Below are 22,507 nucleotides of genomic sequence, written 5' to 3'. Positions count from 1 at the left end.
TCTTACTGAGCATGCCCGACACTACCATAGGGTGCCAGCCAACATTTCTTAAATTAATTAAAAATCAGCCAGGCATTTTTTAAACCTTTAAACTGCAGAAGATGAAGGTCAGAGTATGGGGCAACGTCAGTAACAGAATTACAGGTAATCTGTGAACATGACTGATTTTTAGTGAATTTTAACAGATTATGAGAACTCAGAGAAAAAAAATCCAAAAGGCATCTGGTTTCCCCCTCTCTTTAGACTTTGAGCTCACTATTCTCTGTGACTGTTTTGTGTATCGCCATGAAAATTGAGAGGGTTGTTAAGCAAGCGTTTCTGAGTTCAGGACTATAAGTTTTGTAAGGTTTTGTTTTGAAATGAGCTTATGGGAAGCCTCAGAAGGGCATGGGGGGTATTTTCAATTTAACATTGCGGAATGTGAAAAATCCACGCTGGCCACAGTAGTATTCTGCCGCTCTCGTGGCTGTATAATCATGATAGAAGTGTGTCGCCTGGGCAGGGGATGTTACGAGTGCCAAACACTGTGGGACCCAAACGATGCATGGGAGTTAGTTTCTGGCTGCATGCAGGAGGAGGCCATTGTTTCTCGGAGCCTCTAAGCTGCTTTAAACGATTCTTCTTTGTGTTTTGGGAGAAGGTGTCTCTTCCTGAGCGACGGCCGTGCCAATGTGTGTGGTGCGTTTTGCACAAGTGCGAAGGAGTGGTTCCCTGCCCCAAAGAGCACGCAGCGCAAAAGATAACACGGGCGAGAAAGCAGAACTACAGAGACATTGGGGAAGAAAATGTATTTATTTCGCTTTCGTGGTTACAATAGAACAAGGGACGGGGAACATCTGCGGCCCTCCAGACGCTGCTCCCGCTGTTGGACTCCCCCTCCCAGCAGCCAGCGTGGCCAATGGTCACAGGGCAGAGGAGGAGGAGGGGTGGTAAGAGTCCAGGTCAACACCCGGAGGTCCACGGGTGGCCCCAATCCTGCCATAGAGTTTTGGGAAGGGTTTTGGAGGCAGCAAGCCACAGGCCGGGGGTCCCAGGCCAGAGGATCATCGAGGGGAGACAGGACGGAGGAGGAGGTGGCCACTTTGGGCAGCTCAGGAGGGTGGCACAGAAGGAGCAGCGGTTGCTTGCCGGCTCTGAGGCAGCGGGCAGGATCTCCGCGGCCTCTTCCTTCCCAAAGCTCACCTGGCTGGTGGCGCAGGGCAACCTGCCTCTGCCTTGGCAAGGCACAGTGGGCGAAGTGGTGGGATGGCAGAGGTGCGGAGGGTGCCCCTCCCCAGGGGAGCACATCTGGCCCTTGGCGTGGGGGTGGGGGCCGCTTCTGCTGACAGAGAGGCAGAGCCGGTGTGGGGCTGGACGGGGGGCTGGCAGTGTGAGTGGAATGCGCTTATTACGCAGAGTCTGCTTGGCAGGATTGGTATGACCGGGGCCTGTCACCTGTCATTGCTGCTAATGGGACGTGAAGGGGATTCTGTGGCCAGAACGAGGCCTCCTTCACCCCAGGCCGGCCCCCCAGGCCGTTATTTCAGCTCTTCCTTCGGCCCCCTTGGAGGTTTATTTTCCTAATTCCTCCCCCCCCCTTGTTTCCAGGGCCTGGTTTTGGGGTGGGTGGGGAGGATGTCTTTCCATTCAGTGCCTCCCGTCTTGCACCCCCAAACCAGGTTACTGCCTTGTCGTCTGGAGGCTGAGTTCCTGTGAGGGGGTCCAGGTGAGGCAGCTTGGGGCCCTCCAAGCGTCTTTGGCTGGCCACGTCTTCCGAAACATCTGGCAAAGGCTGCATTGAGGGGTAGGCATGGCACAGGCTGTCAAACGGTGTGAGGGGTTTTCTTTTACACATCCAGTGTTGGTAAAAACAAAAATAAATCATGAAGGGCTGTGCTCAGCTAAGTCCTACTCAGAGCAGACGTTAAAATGGGTGAACCTAAATTAGTCGTGTCTGTTGGCTTTGATGGGTCTACTCTGAAAAATATCTTAATAACTAGCAAACCAGCAAATATAACAGCTATTAACTGAGGAATAACAGAATATGAACTTAGGTTGTGATATTTGCATGGGAGTCTCGCCTTTCTTTTTTTAAATCCCTTTGAAATGTGGATTGATTGATTGATTGCATTGATATCCCACCTTTCCTCCAAGGAGCTCAAGGTGCCAGACGTGGCTCTCCTCCCTCTACATTTAACCCTCACAACAACACACTGAGATAGGTCAGGCTGAGAGACGGTGACTGGCCCAAGGCCACACAGCAGGTTTTATGGCTGAGTGGGGATTCGAACCCAGGTCTCCCAGGCCCACACTCTCACCACTACACCACACTGCCTCTATATTCTGGATGAGAATACTATAAATCTAATTAACATCAGGGGCTGTTGCAACCCCCAGTTCATCAGGCATGTAATGAGGAGACTCCAGACTGGCATCTGTACGGCAGATTTCTCAGAGAACCTCAGTGTATTCGGCATGACAATAGCACGGTGTAGGAGTTAGGGCCTGGGATGGGGGAGCAGGCAGGGCCCCCCAGCACCCATCGCCTGCCCCCTCCAGCCGGCATGGCCAACGGTCAGGGGTGGTGATGGGAGTTGCAGCTGAGCCACGACTGGACGGCAGCAGGATGAGGAAGGCCAACCCTTGTTTTGAGGGAGCCGATACGTCAGCAACCTGGGGAGGCAGCCAGCGAATGGGTGTCCGGCCCCAGCCAGGGGAGTCCTCCTCAGAGGAAGCGCAGGAGGCCCCAGCCTTACCCCCAGCCCCGGGCCACGCTTGCATCTGAGGGCAAGGGAGGGCCGCCTCTCTGCACCCAGGGCGAGTTCGGCCTCTGACATTGAGGCTGGATGGGTCCCAAGCCCAAGCGACAGGCGGCGCCTCAAACGCCAGAGGAGGAAAGGTCTCCTTGGGAGTAAAGGTCTGGCTGGAGGTGGTTGATGGGAGCCAGCTGAGGTTGGGATGTGGTTCCAGCAGCTCGCAGCTCAAACCCCCAGTGCCAGCCTGGAAGAGCGGCTGGGACGACGCCTGTGGGCCAGCCCTGGACCTGGCCCCTGAGCTGGCCTCCTGCTGACTCCGGACCGGACCACGGAGCGCCTTAGACCTGGTAGAGCCGCCCATGCCGTGCCCTGCCCTTGGCCTGCAGATGACCTGGTCTCTTGCCTGACCCCTGTGTGGAGATCTCTGCTTGCGTGGACGGCCTGGGAGGCTGCCTTGGGTTGCCCACGCTGGTGGTGTTGCTGGCGAGTCTCTTCCTTCCTCAGGAGCCGGGCATTGTGGAGGCGTGTGAGTGAGGGTACCGTGGGGGTGCTTTGGCCGTGAATGAGGTCTGGACTGTGAGGCCAAAAGTTTTTCAGGGAGCAAGAGGAGAGGGCTTGAAGGGAGGGTGTGCAGGTGGCACCCGGAGGTTTTGGTCCCTGGCATAGGGCAGCAAAGCTGATACGGGGAGGTGTGAGGTTGGAGGGGCAGGGGAGGTTATGGGCTGGGGATTAATGTCCAGTTTTAACCTCCTAACGATTGCCCCCATTGCTGCCTTTCAGGGAGACGTAAGGATGCCCCAGGCGGTTGATGTTTAGCAGCTAGAGGGGAGCCGGCTCCCCCACATGCCTCCCGCCCTCCACTACATCCGCCTCCTTCGCAGGGAGGGCGCCCAAGCTTTTCAACAGAGCAGGTGATTTTCCTAATAGGCATCTGTCAACACAACTTTCTCCACTCGGCATTGGGGGGCTGTGAGAGGCCCCTCTGCAAAACATTTCTCTCTCTTCTCCCCCCCAGGTCCGCTTTTGTTTGTTCTGTTTCCCTCCCCAACCTTATCTTATTATTGTTTTAATTTGGGATCTCGCTCAGCAACTGGCGGGGAAATTAAGGAACGAGAAATGACATATTGATTCCAAGAGCTGAAGCAGGCGGCGTAGTCCCTCAAGGCTGGGAACTTCTTCAGCGCCAAGTGGCTGAGAGATGGGGCAGGGGGTGGGGTGCAGGATGGTTTAGAACGTACACAAAGCTTTTTGGGAGCTATTCCCCCCCCCATGGGATTTACTGGGAATTTCTTTCCTGGTACCTACCAAAGTTCCCCTGTTTTCCTACATATGACTGACTGGAGGGACGTTTTTAGCTTTTGGAGGCCCTCTTTGGCCCTCCAGATGTTGCTGAACTACAGCTTCCACAGGCCCCATTAAGCATGGCCAGTGCCAGGGATAATGGGAGTTGTAGTTCGGCAACACCTGGAGGGCCAATGGTCCCCCCCCCACCTCTATGGGAAGCCCACGAGCAGGACCTGAGTGCAATAGCAGCACTCCCCACTTGTGATTCTCTGCAGCTAGTATTATTCCGAGTCCTACTGCCTCCGACAGTGGAGGTTGTATGTGGCCCTCAGCCACTGGTGGCCTTGTCCTCCATGAATTTGTCTAGTCCTCCTTTAAAGCCAAGTGGCCACTCCTACCTCTTGCGGGAGCAAATTCCCCAGTGTGAGTCTGTGCTGCTCTGTGAAGAAGTCCTTCCTTTTGTCTGTCCAGATTCTTCCAACATTAACTTATTCCCGTTGGATTATTATAGTATTATGAAAGAGGGAGGGGAAAAATCTCTTGCACAGGGAAAGGTCCCTTCCATTACCTGCAACCCAACTTCCCTTTTCAGCCAGAAATGCCCTTGGGATTGAACCTGTGACCTTCTGCGTGCAAAGCAGATGTTCTGCCACTGAGCCACAGCCTCTCTCTCTCTCTGTCTGTCTCTCACGCACGCACGCACACACGGCAGGAGTGTTGTGGCCGGTTCAGAAGTGCAGCGTCCCTTGCTGGTAGTCGTGCCACACCCCCAGGATTCACTGCCTCTTCTGCAATGACAGAATTATAGGACCAGAATAAAACTACTGTGTGCATGGGTGTTCCCACCTCAGTCGCTCTCTCTGGGCCTAAAGGTTGCCTGAAACATTTTTATTTATTTATTTATTTATTTATTTATTAAATTTATATACCGCCCGACTAGCGATAGCTCTCTGGGCGGTGAACATAAAATAGTATAAAAATACAATGAATAACAAAATAATATTAAAATACAATCAACAATACAATAAACATTTTTAAAATTAGATCAATGTAACTTAAAATGCTTCAGAGAATAGGAAGGTTTTGACCTGGCGCCGGAAGGAGAGCAGAGTCGGCGCCAGGCGTACTTCCTCAGGGAGACTGTTCCATAGTTCGGGGGCCACCACTGAGAAGGCCCTAGATCTTGTCATCACCCTCCGGGCCTCCCTGTGAGTTGGAACCCGGAGGAGGGCCTTCGTAGCAGAACGTAGTGCACGGGCCGGTTCATATCGGAAGAGGCGTTCCGCAAGGTATCGTGGTCCCGCACCGTATAAGGCTTTATAGGTTAATACCAACACTTTGAATCTAGCCCGGAAACATATTGGCAACCAGTGCAAGCTGGCCAGAACAGGTGTTATATGCTCGGACCGCTTGGTCCTTGTCAGCAATCTGGCCGCCGCATTTTGCACTAGTTGTAGCTTCCGAACTGTCTTCAAAGGTAGCCCTACGTAAAGCGCATTACAGTAATCCAAACGTGAGGTTACCAGAGCATGTACCACTGATGTAAGGTCCTCTTTACTCAAATAGGGACGTAGCTGGGCTACCAACCGAAGTTGGTAAAACGCATTCCTAACCACCGAGGCTACTTGAGCCTCAAGTGAGAGGGAAGAGTCTAAAAAGACTCCCAGACTACGAACCCGGTCCTTTAGGGGGAGTGTAACCCCGTCCAGGACAGGGTATATATCCACCATCCGATCAGAGAACCCGTCCACCAACAGCATCTCAGTCTTGTCTGGATTGAGCTTCAGTTTGTTAACTCTCATCCAGTCCATTGTCGAGGCCAGGCAACGGTTCAGCAAATCGACAGCCTCACCTGAAGAAGATGAAAAGGAGAAGTAGAGCTGCGTGTCATCAGCATACTGATGACAACGCACTCCAAAACTCCTGATGACCTCTCCCAACGGCTTCATGTAGATATTAAAAAGCAGGGGGGACAAAACTGACCCCTGCGGGACCCCATATTGGAGAGCCCGCGGTGTCGAGCAATGTTCCCCAAGCACTACCTTCTGGAGACGACCCGCCAAGTAGGAGCGGAACCACTGCCAAGCAGTACCTCCAACTCCCAACTCCGCGAGCCTCTCCAGAAGGATACCATGGTCGATGGTATCAAAAGCCGCTGAGAGATCAAGGAGAATCAACAGAGTTACACTCCCTCTGTCTCTTTCCCGACATAGGTCATTTTGATTCTAAGAAATCTGAAATGAAGCTAAATGTGGGACTAGGATTTGGGAGATTAAGGTACTTTGCCATGAAACCCACTTCTCACTTGCCCTAGAAGCCAATCGGTGTGAAAGGAGAAGCGTGTTAGCTACCAAGAAGAGTCTTCTCAGTTACTAGTTCGCCTCCTTTCACTCTGATGGGCTCCAATCAGCATGAAAGAACAAGGAGGTATGTTGTTAGCCAAGTGAGAAGATTCTTCTCAGTGGCTAACATGCTCCTTGTAAATGTTGATTGGTTCATACATCAGGACCCTACTGGGACCCTGCTCCTAAAAAAGTAGGGGTCTTAAGGATTCCCCATGACCCTGGACAATTACACTCCTGGCTAGAGGGCCTGGACTCTTTAGTCAACTGACAGTCTGTTGGGTCCTTCTCAATGCACACCCAGCTTATCTCCTAAATCAGGGCTGGGGAACATCTGTGGCCCTCCAGATGTTGCTGAACAACAACTCCTATCATCCCTGATCACTGGCCATGCAACATCTGGAGGGCCATTGATGTTCCCCAGGGCTGTCCTAAGAGACGGCAATAGCAGCCTGTTAATTTAGTGCATCATTGAAGAAACAGCAGGGTCACTGAGGTGCCGCAAAGAGGTTGTTGGCAACATTTGTTGTTTTTGTTTTAAAAAAACTTACTGGGCTTCCCCAACCCTGAAAAATTAAATCTGGATTAAATGGAGGGAAAATACAGGCAAGCATTTTGTTGCCAATGATGTTGTGTAGATGCTGTAAAAAGCTTGCAGGCGTGATGAGCACAATAAAGACGCCCATCTAGAAGTACAATTGTACAACCGTAGAGCCAGAAGGGGCCTGTAAGGCTATTGAGTCCAACCCCCTTGCTACATGCAGGAATCCAACTGAAGGCATTCCCAACAGATGGCTGTCCAGCTGTCTCTCGGGTGCCTCTGGTGTCGGAGATCCCACCACCTCCGTAGGTCATTGGTTCCATTGTCGCTCTAACAGTTAGGAAGTTTTTCCTGATGATCAGCCGAAGTGTGACTTCCTGTAACTTGAGCCCATTATTGTTGGTGTGTCCTGCACTCTGGGAGGATCAAGAAGAGATCCTGGCCCTCCTTTGTGTGGCAACCTTTCAAGGATTTGAACAGTGTTATCATATCTCCTTACAACAGTCGCCTTTCATTAGTTTCTTTTCAAGGCAACCAGGCTACTTTTTCAATATCTTTCCTGCATGCATTCAGGCTTCACAGTGCAGTCAACCTACACAGGTGTCCTTGTGTATAGGTTGAGTATGGGCACACCCCACAGCATTATTTGAGAATTGCAATCCATCCCTGATTTGGGTAACCATTAAGGATTGGAAAATCTGCCAGTTTGGGTTTTTGTCATTTTCTCATCTTTTCAAGCTTAAGTTTGGTTTCCAGTTTCCATATCAGTTTGCATTAAAAAAAAAAGTCCAGCAAAATTCTCTGAATATACACGTTTATATGCTATTTTACCTAATAAACATATTTTTGCAAAGCAATTTCTCCCCAATATTATTCATTTTCATCAATATATGCATTTTAATGCACTCTTCATCCCAGTATATGCATTTTTGTGGATATTATCTGGCCGGAAAAGTGCACTGCAAAATTCAGAAAAGTGTGGATTTTGAAGGATTGTATTGTTTCGGAAAGTGCAGACTATGGAGGTTTGCCTTTAAAAGCGAACTGAATCGAATTTCTCTCCCACCCCTGGCGTCCATGCCCCCTTGTTCCTCTTAAGAAGTGTGTTTTGGCTTGGTATACCTTATCATGCACTCTGAGAGAAATTGCACTGGCAGAAATTCCCTCTTCTAGTCAGCCTTTTGATGTAGGAGCCCTCTGGGGCCTGGACTATGATTGCCCCTGTGGTTTCCTTTCCCTGAGTGCCTCTGGTTGGCTGGCTGCCCCACCCTCAGTCCCTGCACTAGCTACTCTCAGGAGGGGATGAACCTGAAATGCCACCACCACAGGTGGGTCCCCCTGCCCCAGGTCCCAAATAGGCAGAAGGCCAGAAGGCTCGTATCTCTGACTGGGAGGGATGCCCAAAGATGTGCAAAGGTGACTCTGAGCCTTCCGCCCGTCCGCCATGGGACCGTTCTCTCTCTCTCTGTGATAAAGGGATTGGGAGAGGGGTCGGCAGCCTGAGACCGGCAAGAGTTAACGTGATTGTCTTTATAACCACATCAGCTCTCCTGGGAGCGCAGAGTACTGGGTTTTCATTCTAAGTAACCCCGACACGGCATATGATGGAAAGCGCTGTCCCCGCCTGGCAGATGGAGACGGAGAGGAGGAGAGGCGGCTGGGGGACGGTCCAGGTGGCTCCAGAAGGTAAGGGAGCAAGCAACGATTCAGTTTGGCCAACTCTGGCCGCCTGATCCAAGGCACTTTCGCTCGGGATTAAGTCCCCTCCCAGGACGTGTGTGCATAGGGTTGCTTCTTCAGACTGGGGGGCGTGAGGGTCCACCAAACCTCTTGTAGCTTCTCCTCGTCAGCCAGTTTGTTCCTGTGTCTTTTCATGCCCCATGAAAGTCAACTCCAAGCAAACAAAAGCTTTGAGGTAACACAGGAACAACCACATATGCTGAATCAGAGTATTGGCCCTCCTACCTCAGTATTGTCAGCACTGGCTGGCAGCTGCTCCCCAGGGTTTCAAGCAAGAGTCTTTTTTTTCCCCAGCCCCACCTGGAGAGGCCTTTGGGGACTGAACCTGGGACCTTCTGCATGCCAGGCAGACACTGCCCCTGAAACATGGCTCTTCCCCTTGAAGGCTCTTTGCCACCCTGGGCTCCTACTGGGAGGAAGGGCGGGATATAATAATAATAATAATAATAATGGCTCCAGTCCTCATGGTTCTGAATGAAGTGCTGATTTAAATATTTTATCCTATGCTGTACACCAGCCAGACTGCTGACGAGGACCAGCCGGTCCGCACAGATAACCCCTGTTCTGGCGCGTTTGCACTGGCTACCTATTTGTTTCCGGGCCAGATTCAAAGTGCTAGTTTTGACTTATAAAGCCTTACACGGTGCGGGACCACAATACCTTGCGGAACGCCTCTCCCGCTATGAACCGACCCGCTCACTACGTTCAACATCTAAGGCCCTCCTCCAAGTCCCGTCCCATAGGGAAGCTTGGAGGGCTGTTACTAGATCTAGGGCCTTTTCAGTAGTGGCCCCCGAATTGTGGAACAGTCTCCCCGATGAGGTGCGCCTGGCGCCTACTCTTCTATCTTTTTGGCGCCAGGTTAAAACCTTTTTATTCTCCCAGGCATTTTAATTGCTTAATGTTAAGTTAATTTTATATCAAATTGTTAAACGCTTAAGCTGTCTGTTTTAGGGATTTTATCTGATTTCTTTTTTACTGTATTGTATTTTATTCCTTGCTGTGAACCGCCCAGAGAGCCATAGGCTAGGGGCGGTATAGAAATGGAATGAAATAAATAAATAAATAAATACACCATTCCTCCTAGGCCAGTATCGTCGACACTGACTGGCAGCAGCTGTCTTGCAAGGGTTTGGGCAGGGGATATTCCCTGCCTTACCTGGGGATGCCAGCGGGGACCTTCTGCATGCAGAGCAGGGGCTCTGCCGCTGAACTACAGGGGAAGCCAACAGGGGCTCTCCTTGGTCTGGGAGGGATGGGGCAGCCACTTAAGTTCAATCTACACTGACTGGCAGCAGTAGCTCTCCAGGATTCCAGACAGGAGTCGTTCCCCCCCCCTACTTGGAGAGGCCTTTGGGGACTGAACCTGGGGCCTTCTGCATGCAGCAAGTGCTCTACCACTGATTTACGACTCTTCCTCAGAAAAGTTTCCAGTCCTCATGGTTCTGAATAAAAGGCTGATTTCAATGGGAACATCGAAAGCTGCCTTAAACTGAGTGAGAGCATTGGTCCATGTACCTCAAGATTGCTGACACGGACTGGCAGTGGCTCTCCGGGCTTTCAGCCTTACTTGGCGATGTCAGATGTTGGACCAGGGACCTTCCGCATGCAAAGCAGGTGTTCTGCCATTGAGCAGCCTTCCTCTGCTGCTTCTCAGCAAGAACATCTGCCTGCAGAGCTAGGAGTGAGCACCACATCTGTCAAAGGGGAAAACTCTCCAACAGGCCTGTCTGGGAGATCAACACAGGATGAGCTGTTGGGAGCCTGCCTCTTTAGGAGCTCCCTGACTTACGCCTGCAGCGGAGGGGAGGGCACTGCAGAGAACTTCAACACAGTATATACACTTTTGTACACATTACTCAGCCGGAGAACTGCATTGCAAAATGTGGAGCAGGGTGAATTTCAAAGGATGGCTGCTTTTTGGTTTGGGAAGTGTGGATGTGATCGCTTCACTTTTAAATCTGAACTGAACTGAATGTTGTCCCTACCTTTGGTGTAAGACCATTGGGTCTGTGGTCTAAAATGAGCCACCTGCATTGCACAATGGGAGGGCAAAGAGCAGGGCTGCTGCTTGCCTTGTGCTCAGCTTCCGTTGTGAGGAGCCGCTGGATCCTGCCCCCCCCCCCAAAGTGGAATTGCAGAAGACACCTAGCATTGCTGCAGGTGCTGGATATATCACGGAAAAAAGGCAATTGGTGTCCGTACATCTGAGGTGTTCAGGTTGGTTTTCTGTCCTCCATACTCCCGGTAGCATCAGATCTCTTGTCCAGACCACTTTCTTGACCCCAAATGGGCCACTTGGGTCCCTGCGTGTTTTGACCTTCCAGTGTAACCTTCACCATGCTATTCCCTCCCACACACATGCACATGCACAGGCACACACACACAACCAACAGCCGTTTAGAGTTTCCTTTTTGCCAGAATTACAGGAGCCTTTTAAATACCACATTCCGCAGAGGCCCAAATAAGGGAAATAAAGGACTCTGTGGAGACAAGGAGAGGAGGTGGGCAAGTCGGGGGGGGAGACATTCAGGCAGCGTGAAGCCACAGAAGACTGAGCAGAGGGGGACTCTCTCCGGCCCAGTGCGATTAACCTCCCCGTGCAACAGACATCCCTCTTTCTTTCAGCTTGGTTTGTGCTCCTGACTTACCACCAGAGCAGAACCTCTGCAAAGTCCCTTTGCTTGTGAAGAGAGAAAGTCCTGGAGCGTCTGTGTGGCGTCCTCCTTGCAAAATCTTCCCATTTGCAGAAAGCAAGCAAGGGGAAAGGGTGCATGGAAATGCCCACATTAATGAAAACAACATAGAAAAATGCATTATGCTGGAGGGGAAATTGCTTACCAAACTGTGTGTATTGCATACAAATGTCTATATTAGAAGGAATTTGCACTAAAATGCTGACAAATTGTTGTAATGACTTTCTTAGAAAAAAAGAATTTGCAAAGTGACATGTGGAGAATTGAACTTAAGGCTGGAAAAACGAGAGACGCAGAAGCCGAAATGGACAGGCTCGCTGCTCCCGACTTGCAATCCACCAAGTGCAAAAGCTTTGCGCTCTGGTGTTTTTTTAATTTGCTCAGATTCTCATGCTTGGTTATTTCCACCCCCTTCATTTTGCAATTGGCTCTTTCCCTCACTGCCCCCCTCAAAAAAAGAAAAGAAAAGGAAGAAAACAGACTAGTTTCAGGTAAGGGTGAGCTGCATTCCTTGGCTGGCCTTGATTGCGGCTGGCTCATTAGTATTCTCCAGTTAATCAGGTCAATCCCAAGACAGTTTGGATAGTGGGACCCATATAGGCCCCTGCCTGTGTTTGTGTCAGTTGCTGCCAACCAGGGGACCTCCGGAGAGGAGGCCCTTGCATGTTCCGCTTTCAGCTGTCCAGTTCCATCCCCTGCTCGATCAGGGCCTCTCCTCTCCCTCACCCCTCCCCAGTCTCCTCCCCACCTACCCCCCCTTCCTGCTGACTGTTGCGATGTTCTGTAATCCGCTTGTGGCAGTAATAGCATTAAAGGGGCTTAAAAAAACACACCCCTTCACCTCCTCACCTAGTGGGGCTGAACAGGAGGGCAGCTGAAGTGCCCAGGCCCAGCTCAGGGTCGTGCATTGTGGGGGGAGACACTGTGGAAGAGTGACTGACTGAGGGGGGAAACCCGACAGGAGCTGAGAAAGGTCCGGTTCGGAATAAACCTCCCCCCTGGGATAAAAACCAAAGAAATTATGAAATTTTAAAAGGGGTAGGCCTAGAAGTAGGCATTGTGAGAGCAGGGGCACAGGATATAAATTCAGAAGAGCAAAATTACCACAGGCCTAACCACAAGTGCCAAAGACACTTGAAGAGAGACACTGCTTACAAGTGCCTGTACGCTAATGCTAGGAGCCTGCAAACCAAGATGGGAGAACTGGAGTGCTTGGTCTTAGAGGAGAGCATTGATATAGTGAGCATAACGGAGACCTGGTGGAATGGAGAAAACCAGTGGGATACGGTTATCCCTGGTTATAAACTATATCGGAAGGACAGGGAAGGACGTATTGGTGGCGGAGTCGCTCTATACGTGAAAGAAGGCATTGAATCCAGCAAGCTCGAAACCCCAAAAGAGGCAGACTCCTCCACAGAATCGTTGTGGGTGGTGATACCATGCCCCAGGAGGGACTTAATACTGGGAACGATCTATCGTCCCCCTGATCAAAATGCTCAGGGAGACCTTGAGATGAGATATGAAATTGAGGAAGCATCCAAACTAGGAAATGTGGTAGTAATGGGTGACTTCAACTACCCGGACATAGACTGGCTGCATATGTGTTCCAGTCATGACAAAGAAGCAAAGTTTCTAGATATTCTAAATGACTATTCCCTAGACCAGTTGGTCATGGAACCGACCAGAGGGACGGCAACCCTGGACTTAATCCTCAGTGGGGACCGGGACCTGGTGCGAGATGTAAGTGTTGTTGAACCGATTGGGAGCAGTGACCACAGTGCTATTAAATTAAACATACATGTAACTGGCCAATTGCCAAGAAAATCCAACATGGTCACATTTGACTTCAAAAGAGGAAACTTCACAAAAATGAGGGGATTGGTAAAAAGAAAGCTGCAAAACAAAGTCCAGAGGGTCACATCACTCGAAAATGCTTGGAAGTTGTTTAAAAACACTATATTAGAAGCTCAACTGGAGTGCATACCGCAGATCAGAAAAGGTACCGCCAGGGCCAAGAAGATGCCAGCATGGTTAACGAGCAAAGTCAAGGAAGCTCTTAGAGGCAAAAAGTCTTCCTTCAAAAAATGGAAGTCTTGTCCGAATGAAGAAAATAAAAAAGAACACAAACTCTGGCAAAAGAAATGCAAGAAGACAATAAGGGATGCTAAAAAAGAATTTGAGGAGCACATTGCTAAGAACATAAAAACCAACAACAAAAAATTCTATAAATACATTCAAAGCAGGAGACCATCTAGGGAGACGATTGGACCCTTGGATGATAAGGGAGTCAAAGGTGTACTAAAGAACGATAAGGAGATTGCAGAGAAGCTAAATGAATTCTTTGCATCTGTCTTCACAGTGGAAGATATAGGGCAGATCCCTGAACCTGAACTAACATTTGCAGGAAGGGATTCTGAGGAACTGAGACAAATAGTGGTAACGAGAGAGGAAGTTCTAAGCTTAATGGACAATATAAAAACTGACAAATCACCGGGCCCGGATGGCATCCACCCGAGAGTTCTCAAAGAACTCAAATGTGAAATTGCTGATCTGCTAACTAAAATATGTAACTTGTCCCTTGGGTCCTCCTCCGTGCCTGAGGACTGGAAAGTGGCAAATGTAACACCAATCTTCAAAAAGGGATCCAGAGGGGATCCCGGAAATTACAGGCCAGTTAGCTTAACTTCTGTCCCTGGAAAACTGGTAGAAAGTATTATTAAAGATGGATTAACTAAGCACATAGAAGAACAAGCCTTACTGAAGCCAGCATGGCTTCTGCAAGGGAAAGTCCTGTCTCAGTAACCTATTAGAATTCTTTGAGAGTGTCAACAAGCATATAGATAGAGGTGATCCAGTGGACATAGTGTACTTAGACTTTCAAAAAGCGTTTGACAAGGTACCTCACCAAAGGCTTCTGAGGAAGCTTAGCAGTCATGGAATAAGAGGAGAGGTCCTCTTGTGGATAAGGAATTGGTTAAGAAGCAGAAAGCAGAGAGTAGGAATAAATGGACAGTTCTCCCAATGGAGGGCTGTAGAAAGTGGAGTCCCTCAAGGATCGGTATTGGGACCTGTACTTTTCAACTTGTTCATTAATGACCTAGAATTAGGAGTGAGCAGTGAAGTGGCCAAGTTTGCTGATGACACTAAATTGTTCAGGGTTGTTAAAACAAAAAGGGATTGTGAAGAGCTCCAAAAAGACCTCTCCAAACTGAGTGAATGGGCAGAAAAATGGCAAATGCAATTCAATATAAACAAGTGTAAAATTATGCATATTGGAGCAAAAAATCTGAATTTCACATATACGCTCATGGGGTCTGAACTGGCGGTGACCGACCAGGAGAGAGACCTCGGGGTTGTAGTGGACAGCACGATGAAAATGTCGACCCAGTGTGCGGCAGCTGTGAAAAAGGCAAATTCCATGCTAGCGATAATTAGGAAAGGTATTGAAAATAAAACAGCCGATATCATAATGTCGTTGTATAAATCTATGGTGCGGCCGCATTTGGAATACTGTGTACAGTTCTGGTCGCCTCATCTCAAAAAGGATATTCTAGAGTTGGAAAAGGTTCAGAAGAGGGCAACCAGAATGATCAAGGGGATGGAGCGACTCCCTTACGAGGAAAGGTTGCAGCATTTGGGGCTTTTTAGTTTAGAGAAAAGGCGGGTCAGAGGAGACATGATAGAAGTGTATAAAATTATGCATGGCATTGAGAAAGTGGATAGAGAAAAGTTCTTCTCCCTCTGTCATAATACTAGAACTCGTGGACATTCAAAGAAGCTGAATGTTGGAAGATTCAGGACAGACAAAAGGAAGTACTTCTTTACTCAGCGCATAGTTAAACTATGGAATTTGCTCCCACAAGATGCAGTAATGGCCACCAGCTTGGATGGCTTTAAAAGAAAATTAGACAAATTCATGGAGGACAGGGCTATCAATGGCTACTAGCTGTGATGGCTGTGCTCTGCCACCCTAGTCAGAGGCAGCATGCTTCTGAAAACCAGTTGCCGGGAGCCTCAGGAGGGGAGAGTGTTCTTGCACTCGGGTCCTGCTTGCGGGCTTCCCCCAGGCACCTGGTTGGCCACTGTGAGAACAGGATGCTGGACTAGATGGGCCACTGGCCTGATCCAGCAGGCTCTTCTTATGTTCTTATGTTCTTAAGAAGATTGCAAGAGGGGGCAGGAGAAAGACTGGCTTTGGCAGAGATAAAGGGGGCCATGAGAGGACCTTGACTTCTCTCCAGAAGATGCAATAACGCAAGGCTGCGCCACCCTCCTCTCTCGGGCTAAAGCAGGGTTCCACATGTGGGATTGGGAAGGCCTGCTTTGGAGTTGGGGAGATTGGTGCATGCGTGTCCAGAAACAAGTAGGATCTGAGTGTGAAACACAGGCATGACTCCCACCTTAAGGGGATTCCACAAGCAGTGTATAAATCTGCTAATTTCCCTTCTCTGTGTTTGCAGAACCACAGTTCTGTAGAGAGCTGAGCACATAACAGAGTTGGATCTCTCCCTCCCTCCCTTTCTGTGAAATGTTATGTTTATTAGGGGGCTTCTTCCTCCCCCCTTCGTTCCCACTCTCCAACTGCCACAAATAGATGGCAGCCATCATGTGAAGTGCAAAAACGTCCTGCCCATGGCATCTTCTCTTCACCGTTATGGTGGTGACCAGAAAGTGAGGAGATGGAGAAACCTTCCTCAGTCCCTTAGCCCCCCCCCCCGACCCTGCCTTAAAATCTCAAAAACAGATCCTGATTTGGAGTGTTGTGTGTGTGTGATTTGTCTTCACTGCCCACTTCGGCCCTTTTGCCTCGCTGCATTTGCAAACATTCAGGCTTTTAAAAACCTCCCTGCTTGCTAAGGAGGACATGAAATAGCAGATTCTCTCTTTGGTAGCCAGAATTTTAATTCCCCCCCACCCCTTCTTGTCAGCTGGAGATAACCCCCCCTTTTTTTTTAAATAAGAAGGCAAGAAAATCCATTTAAGGCCTAACTGTGACCTTGGTCCTTGCCATTTATTTATTAGGTCTTTAAAAGCCAAGCTAATAGATTCTCACTCCCCCTCGCAAAAGGAAAATCTCCATCCTCAGGGCCCAATTGAATAAGGCCTTGCTTTCTCTCTCTGACCCCCTCCCTCGCTCCTCACAGGGAGAGGGGTAAGAAGATTTAAAAATTAACCCCTTTCCCTTTCCTTTATATACGGAGAAGGGTCATCCCCAAACCCTCAAACGCAGAGGACAGCGGTGGTCCCCCTCTGTCTCCCGCTCTCTCTGGGGCCTGCAGTGGTGTCTGTCTGGGAAGATCTCTCAGGGCCGCACCAGGCTGGAGGCAGGTGGCAGGGTAAGTGAGGAGGAGGAGGAGACCAGCCATGCCCATCTGGGCAGCATTTCTCTCTTTTTAGTCCTCTGTTGCCCTGTGAAAATCCGGCTGTGCAGACTGGCAAAGGGGGCTCTGGGCTGATGAACCCCTTGGCAATAGAGGAACCGTTTGGGAGAACCGCAAGGCAGGCTGATACTTCTGGCTAAGACTCACGGGGATCTCTCTGCCTACCTGGCTTTCTCTCCTCCACACACACAAGCATCTTGGAGCAGGACAAGAGCCGTTGTTTTCTCATTCTTCTGGGGGCTGAGAGAAAATGCTTAAGGCTCTTCTGTCTCTAAGGCACAGGCTGCGAGGGACCCGCTGGCTCAGACTGCTGGGGTGGGTGCAGAGGTGCCCTCTGGTCCTGACTATCTACTCACTGGGGGCCTTTGTCGTCCTACATTGCTCGGCCGGTTTGAGCGACGGTCGAATCTGTCAATTTTATTTTCTCTCCAATTCTTGTTTTTCCAATCTTAACGTCAGTTTGCCGCACTTTGCAATTAAAAAAAAGTCTTAATGAAAACTTAGCAGCATTTTACTGTGCATTTCTTCTAACTTTTTACAAGCAATCGCCCCATTTTTATATGTTATTTTTACTAATAGATGTATTTTTAAGGTCACGTTCCCCAAAATAATCTGTGCAGATTTTTTTGGGTTGGAGAATTGCATTGCACAATTCAGACAAGTGTGAATTTTGAAGGGTGGCTGTGTTTTGTTTCACATATTGTTTCAAGAAGTGTGAATTGGGGTAGGTTCACATTAAAACGGTCTGGTCTGAACCCTTGGAGATTCCCTCTGAGTCAGTGTAAGCGATCCTGAGCTAAGTGGGCCAGTGCTCTACTTGGTATCAGGCACCATCCAACAAGGTTTATTCTAACCTGCAGCTACACACATTTTATGCAGTGTCAAAAAAAGTTGTGCAGTATGAAATAAGTTTGAGAATACAGGATTTAATAAGGAGCTAGGTCTTTTCTCAAAAAGAAATGGATGAGAAAAAAGAAATAGGAAATGAAGATAAATAGTGGTTCCTTTCAAATCTTCTTCACCTTAGACTACTAGTCAGTGCTTTTTTGGTAGAAATCTGAGGTGCCAGTACCCATATATTGATAAAAGTACTGTGGGTGCCAGCACAAAATGGCTGGCATGGCAGCAAAAAAGAGGTGCAGGCACTCTGTGCTGGTGAGCATTGTCACCCCAAAAGCCCTGTGAATGGTATATTGTGGGGCAAATTACTTGACTGTTTTGGGGGCAGGCAGTGTGCTCACTGCTTGTGCAGTGGGGGGGGGAAGCTTAGGATAAACCCTGCTGGCCAGTATTCGTTACTGTGCCAATCTGGATGGCTTCTGTGTGTGGCATTGACAGGCAAGGAGCAGATGCCACTTTGTGCTTTGACTCGGGCAGCAAAATGTCTGGGACATGGCCGTGCACATGCACACAGGCGAACTTTAAAGAAAGCCCAAGTTTCAGCAATGGCAGCAAGACTGAAAAACGGCTACTGCCGCTGAAATAGTTAGGCCTTAATGGCGGAGAAGAATTTGGCCAGCCTCCCAAATGTGGAACCCCCAGGGGGAAGCCTCTCAGGAGAGCAGGCCCTGTCAGAACAGGAAGCCACTTTGGAGGTGGTGGTGGTGGTTAGTTATTATCTCTGCTAACGGTCTTCTCTGTCGCCACCATCTTCACTAGCCAGGGCCAAATCCTTCCTCTCACCCAAAAGCCGCCAAATTTGCAACCAGAACAAAGAATATTTATTTTATTTATATTTTATATAAGTAGTATTTTACTTAACAAAATTTGTATACTCCTTAACTGTAAATACAACCACTAAGCGGTTTACAAAACAACATTAAAATTGTCAATAAAAATCAATGTGAAAAACAAACTTGTAAAACGCAAAATGAATGAAATCAACAATTTAAAGGATACATTATAATCTACAGTTGCAGGTTAAAATAGATACTTTACATGCCTGGATAGGCTTGCTTAAACATAAAAGTTTTAGCAGGCACCCAAAACAGTACAGCGAAGGCATAATGCCAATGGGCAGGCAGTTCCAAAGAGTAGATGCTGCCGCATTGAATGATCAACTCCTTGCACGTGTGGAATGAATATTATGTGGCACTTGTAAAAGCAACACCTTGAAATTGGCCTGGTAACATTTGGACTGCCAGTGCAAATCTCTGAGCAGAGGTGTAATATGCTGCCAAGTTCTCAGTCTTTTTAGCAATCGAGCTGCAGCATTCAAGTGCAAGGGAAGCCCCACACAGAGTGCATTGCAGTAATCCAACCTTGAAGTCATCAGTGCCTAGGCTACTGTGGTCAAGCTCTCCTGGCCAAGGAACGGCCACCCGAAGGCGCTTCTAGCCACCAAGGCTACCTGGGCTGCCAGTGACAAAGCTGGATCCAGAAGCGCCCCCATGCTCTGCACTTCTCCTTGTCCCTAATGCTGGGTAACGTTTTGCCCCTTGACAGGTCAGTAAGATGCACTGTGGCTGCGTCCCCGAGGGGGTCCCTTCTCTCCCCAGCTCCTACTGGATATCAGGTATGGCCGGTGGGTGGGCGAAGAGGAAGCAGCTAGCCCAGCATTACTGCTCCTCAGTCTGGCCTGGGGTGGAGCAAGGGGGAAAGGCTGGAAGCCCCAGGGCCGTCCGAGAACTTCCTCGTGCTGTTTTCCTCCTTGGTGTGTAGGCCTGGCCTTCCCAGACTGGGCTTACAAGGCCGAATCCAGCCCCGGCTCCCGCCAGATCCAGCTCTGGCACTTTATCCTGGAGCTGCTTCAGAAGGAGGAGTTCCGGCACGTCATCGCCTGGCAGCAGGGGGAGTACGGGGAGTTTGTCATCAAGGACCCCGACGAGGTGGCGCGGCTGTGGGGCAGGCGGAAGTGCAAGCCCCAGATGAACTACGACAAGCTGAGCCGGGCCCTCAGGTCAGGGGGCTGGCTGGTGCAGAGCTTGCCTGCACCCTCGTTAGGGCGGTTTCTTTTATTATTTGTGTGTATATGTGATGTTGTGATTTTAGGTTATTTTTAACTGTTTTTACAATGTTGTAACCTGCCCTGGGACCTTTGGGTGAAGGGGAGGCCATAAATCTAAACAACAACAACAGCACTTGACGTGTTTATGTGCCCCCCCACTGACCACGTTCTTAAGGTGGCTTACAAGAAAAGTAGGAGGTGCTACTTCTATGGACCTTTTGGTGGCACCATCTTGGATTTCATTGGAATGAACAGCAGAGGAGAAGGGTGGTTGTTACCAGAAGTGGATGAATCCAAGATGGCGACATCCATTGGTCTGCATCATGTGATTTGCTTGTCAGTGCTGGCTAGTTATGAGGTGGGGTATTTGAAAAGTTGTGTGAGCTTCCAAGACAATCTGCTGATTTTATTTGCTTGTGTCCTTGGATGGCTATCAGTTTCTTTTCTGAAGTTGTCTCCCTTTCTCCCTTGCAGGTATTATTACAACAAGCGCATCCTGCATAAGACCAAAGGCAAGAGGTTCACCTACAGGTTCAACTTCAGCAAACTGATCTTCATCAACTACCCGCTGTGGGGCATCCCGTCTCCTTCCCGGCCACTGTTGATGGGGGCTGCCGGGATGTACCGACCTCATGGGGGGAGTGTCAGTGCACAGACAGAAGTACCTGAAGGGGTAGAAAGTGGGTTCTGGCAGCTACATAAGGGGGGAGAGCTTTGGGGGGGAGGAAAGGTGGGTCATGGGTGGGGGGAGGAGAGAGGTGCTGACTTCCTCCCTCACTTTGTGCTCCAAGGAGGGATGAGGGGAGGAATCTGGTTATTTTAAAAGCAAACCTACGAAATTTGTATTTCCTGGGAGCAATGAAAACACAGCTGTCCTTTGAAATCTGCGATTCCCCAAATATTCTTCAACCAAAACATGCCTAAAAAATGCATATTATTGTTGAAAATATCAGACAAAAATGCATTATATTAGGGGAAATTGCTTCAAAAATGTGTATATTACACTCTCTTCTCCACCCCCACACCTTTAACAGTGGTATTAAAAAGGGGTTTGAGGTTGCAATTTTATCAAGATGGCAAGTTCTCTGGAAGATGATGGGACTTGTCTGAGCTACCGTGCATAAAATCATGGTGTTCCCAGCTGCCTCACGACCTCCGGCCTTTGGAGGGCTGGCAAGAAGTCGCTGCAGCAGACTGTAAGTAACATCGGGGGGGGGGGTTCTAGGAGCAAAGCTGAAACTTTGTAGTGTGCTAAAGAATGTAATGTTATACTTCTAGTATTGAAAAGGTTTTTGTGTTTGCTGTGACATTTGTTACTGTCTTATTACTGCTGTTTTTATTATGAAATTGTTTTTGTAATTGTCGTCTGCTTTTGTTGTAACCCACTTTGAGCACAATTTATTTTTTTGTAGTCGCTTTGAGTTCCATTTTGGGGAAAAAGCGACTAATAAATATCATAAATAAATAAATAATATTAGGAGACGTGTACCCACAAACAATGCTACAAAATGAAATAACAATAAGGCTAAGAGAGCAGAGCAGTACCCATAAAATACTGGACAATAATATATTTAAAACCAATAATTCCCTCTATGATTAGCTGCTGCCTTAACCTAACATTTTTTGGCAAATTAATCCTCCCTTTGTATAATAAACTAGTTGTTGTTATTTCTGGGAGTTATTTCTTCTGCTGGGCAGCTGTTTCTCATATGAAGGAGACACTTCCAATGATTACTCATGATGACTGCATGAAAACCTCCAGGCCCAGAAGCAGTCTACATCTGAACACCAGTGGCTGGGGTGGTGGAGCATCAGCAGGAGAGGGGTATTGCTTTCGCGGGCTTCCTAGAGGCATCTGATTGGCCACTGTGAGAAACAGATGCTGGGACAGGTGGATCCATATTGGTATGATCCAAAAGAAGGGCTCCTTTGAAGCCCCTTGTGACCTGATCACAAGATGGATCTGGTGATGAAGACAGGATCAGCTTCAAGGTGGGCCCAAATGTGCTTTAAGAGCCATCTGATTCCTTATGATTCACCTTGATCACTGAGATCCTCTGATTGGGGACTCCAGAAGGTTCCACACATAGCCTCTGAGGTTCAGTTGGCCTTCACAGGGACCGAGCCATTAGTGTAGCAGGCCCTGCCCTGTGGGACTCCCTGCCAGTAGACGTTTGGCAGGAACTGACCATGCCCTCTGTCAGACATCTTTTGAAAGCTATATTGCTGAGACAAGCCTCTGCAATATAATTCTTCTCTTTTTAACCAATCTGTTTTTATTGATGCTTTTATTTATTTTTTATTGGATATTTTTTGCTGATTTTATTTTTTTATGGGTTGTGTACCACCTTGATACCATGACCGTCAGAGAGGAGTCCCTTCTCTTCATTGCTCTTTTATTTATTTATACAGAAAAAAGATGTATAATCTTCTCACAATATAAAATATCAAAGTGATATACAGAAAATAAAGAAGTATGAATATATGCACCAGAAATAATATAGCTGAAATAGCAGTATAACACCAGAGCATGATCAGCGGACAATAATTTAAAAATTAGTTCAGGAATGACTTGGGTAAATAGAAATGCCTTAAGTGTACATCTCAAAGAGTACGTTTTGGAGCATGCTTTATTTCGGATGATAAGAACATCAGAGTCCTGTGGCTGGGTCAGGCCAAAGGAGGTCCATCCTCTAGTCTAGCATCCTGTTCTCTCAGTGGCCAACCAGATGCCTCTTCTGGGAAGCCCACAAGCAGGACTTGAGCTGCAACAGCAACTCTCACCACTTGTAATTCCCAGCAAAAGGCATGACAGTGGAGGCAGAACATCGCCATTGTGGC

General features: G+C 48.6%; 1 protein-coding gene across 1 annotated transcript in view; it reads left to right on the top strand.

Moving 5' to 3' along the window:
• Positions 1-19: 19 nt before the first annotated feature.
• Positions 20-22,507, top strand: part of LOC133375189 (ETS translocation variant 3-like protein) — a 25,330-nt gene continuing 2,842 nt past the window's right edge. Inside the window, exons 1-7 of the mRNA XM_061606766.1 lie at positions 20-787; positions 1,659-1,783; positions 3,516-3,646; positions 8,448-8,588; positions 19,165-19,234; positions 19,381-19,618; positions 20,141-20,396. Of these exons, the coding sequence (XP_061462750.1) occupies positions 19,174-19,234; positions 19,381-19,618; positions 20,141-20,396 (555 nt within the window). The 5' untranslated portion in view covers positions 20-787; positions 1,659-1,783; positions 3,516-3,646; positions 8,448-8,588; positions 19,165-19,173. The remainder of the gene's footprint in view (positions 788-1,658; positions 1,784-3,515; positions 3,647-8,447; positions 8,589-19,164; positions 19,235-19,380; positions 19,619-20,140; positions 20,397-22,507) is intronic.

The sequence above is a fragment of the Rhineura floridana genome, chromosome 22, assembly GCF_030035675.1.
Source record: "Rhineura floridana isolate rRhiFlo1 chromosome 22, rRhiFlo1.hap2, whole genome shotgun sequence".
Classification (NCBI taxonomy): domain Eukaryota; kingdom Metazoa; phylum Chordata; class Lepidosauria; order Squamata; family Rhineuridae; genus Rhineura; species Rhineura floridana.
The sequence above is the reverse complement of the archived record's forward strand: the minus strand, read 5'-3'. Positions and strand labels throughout refer to the sequence as shown.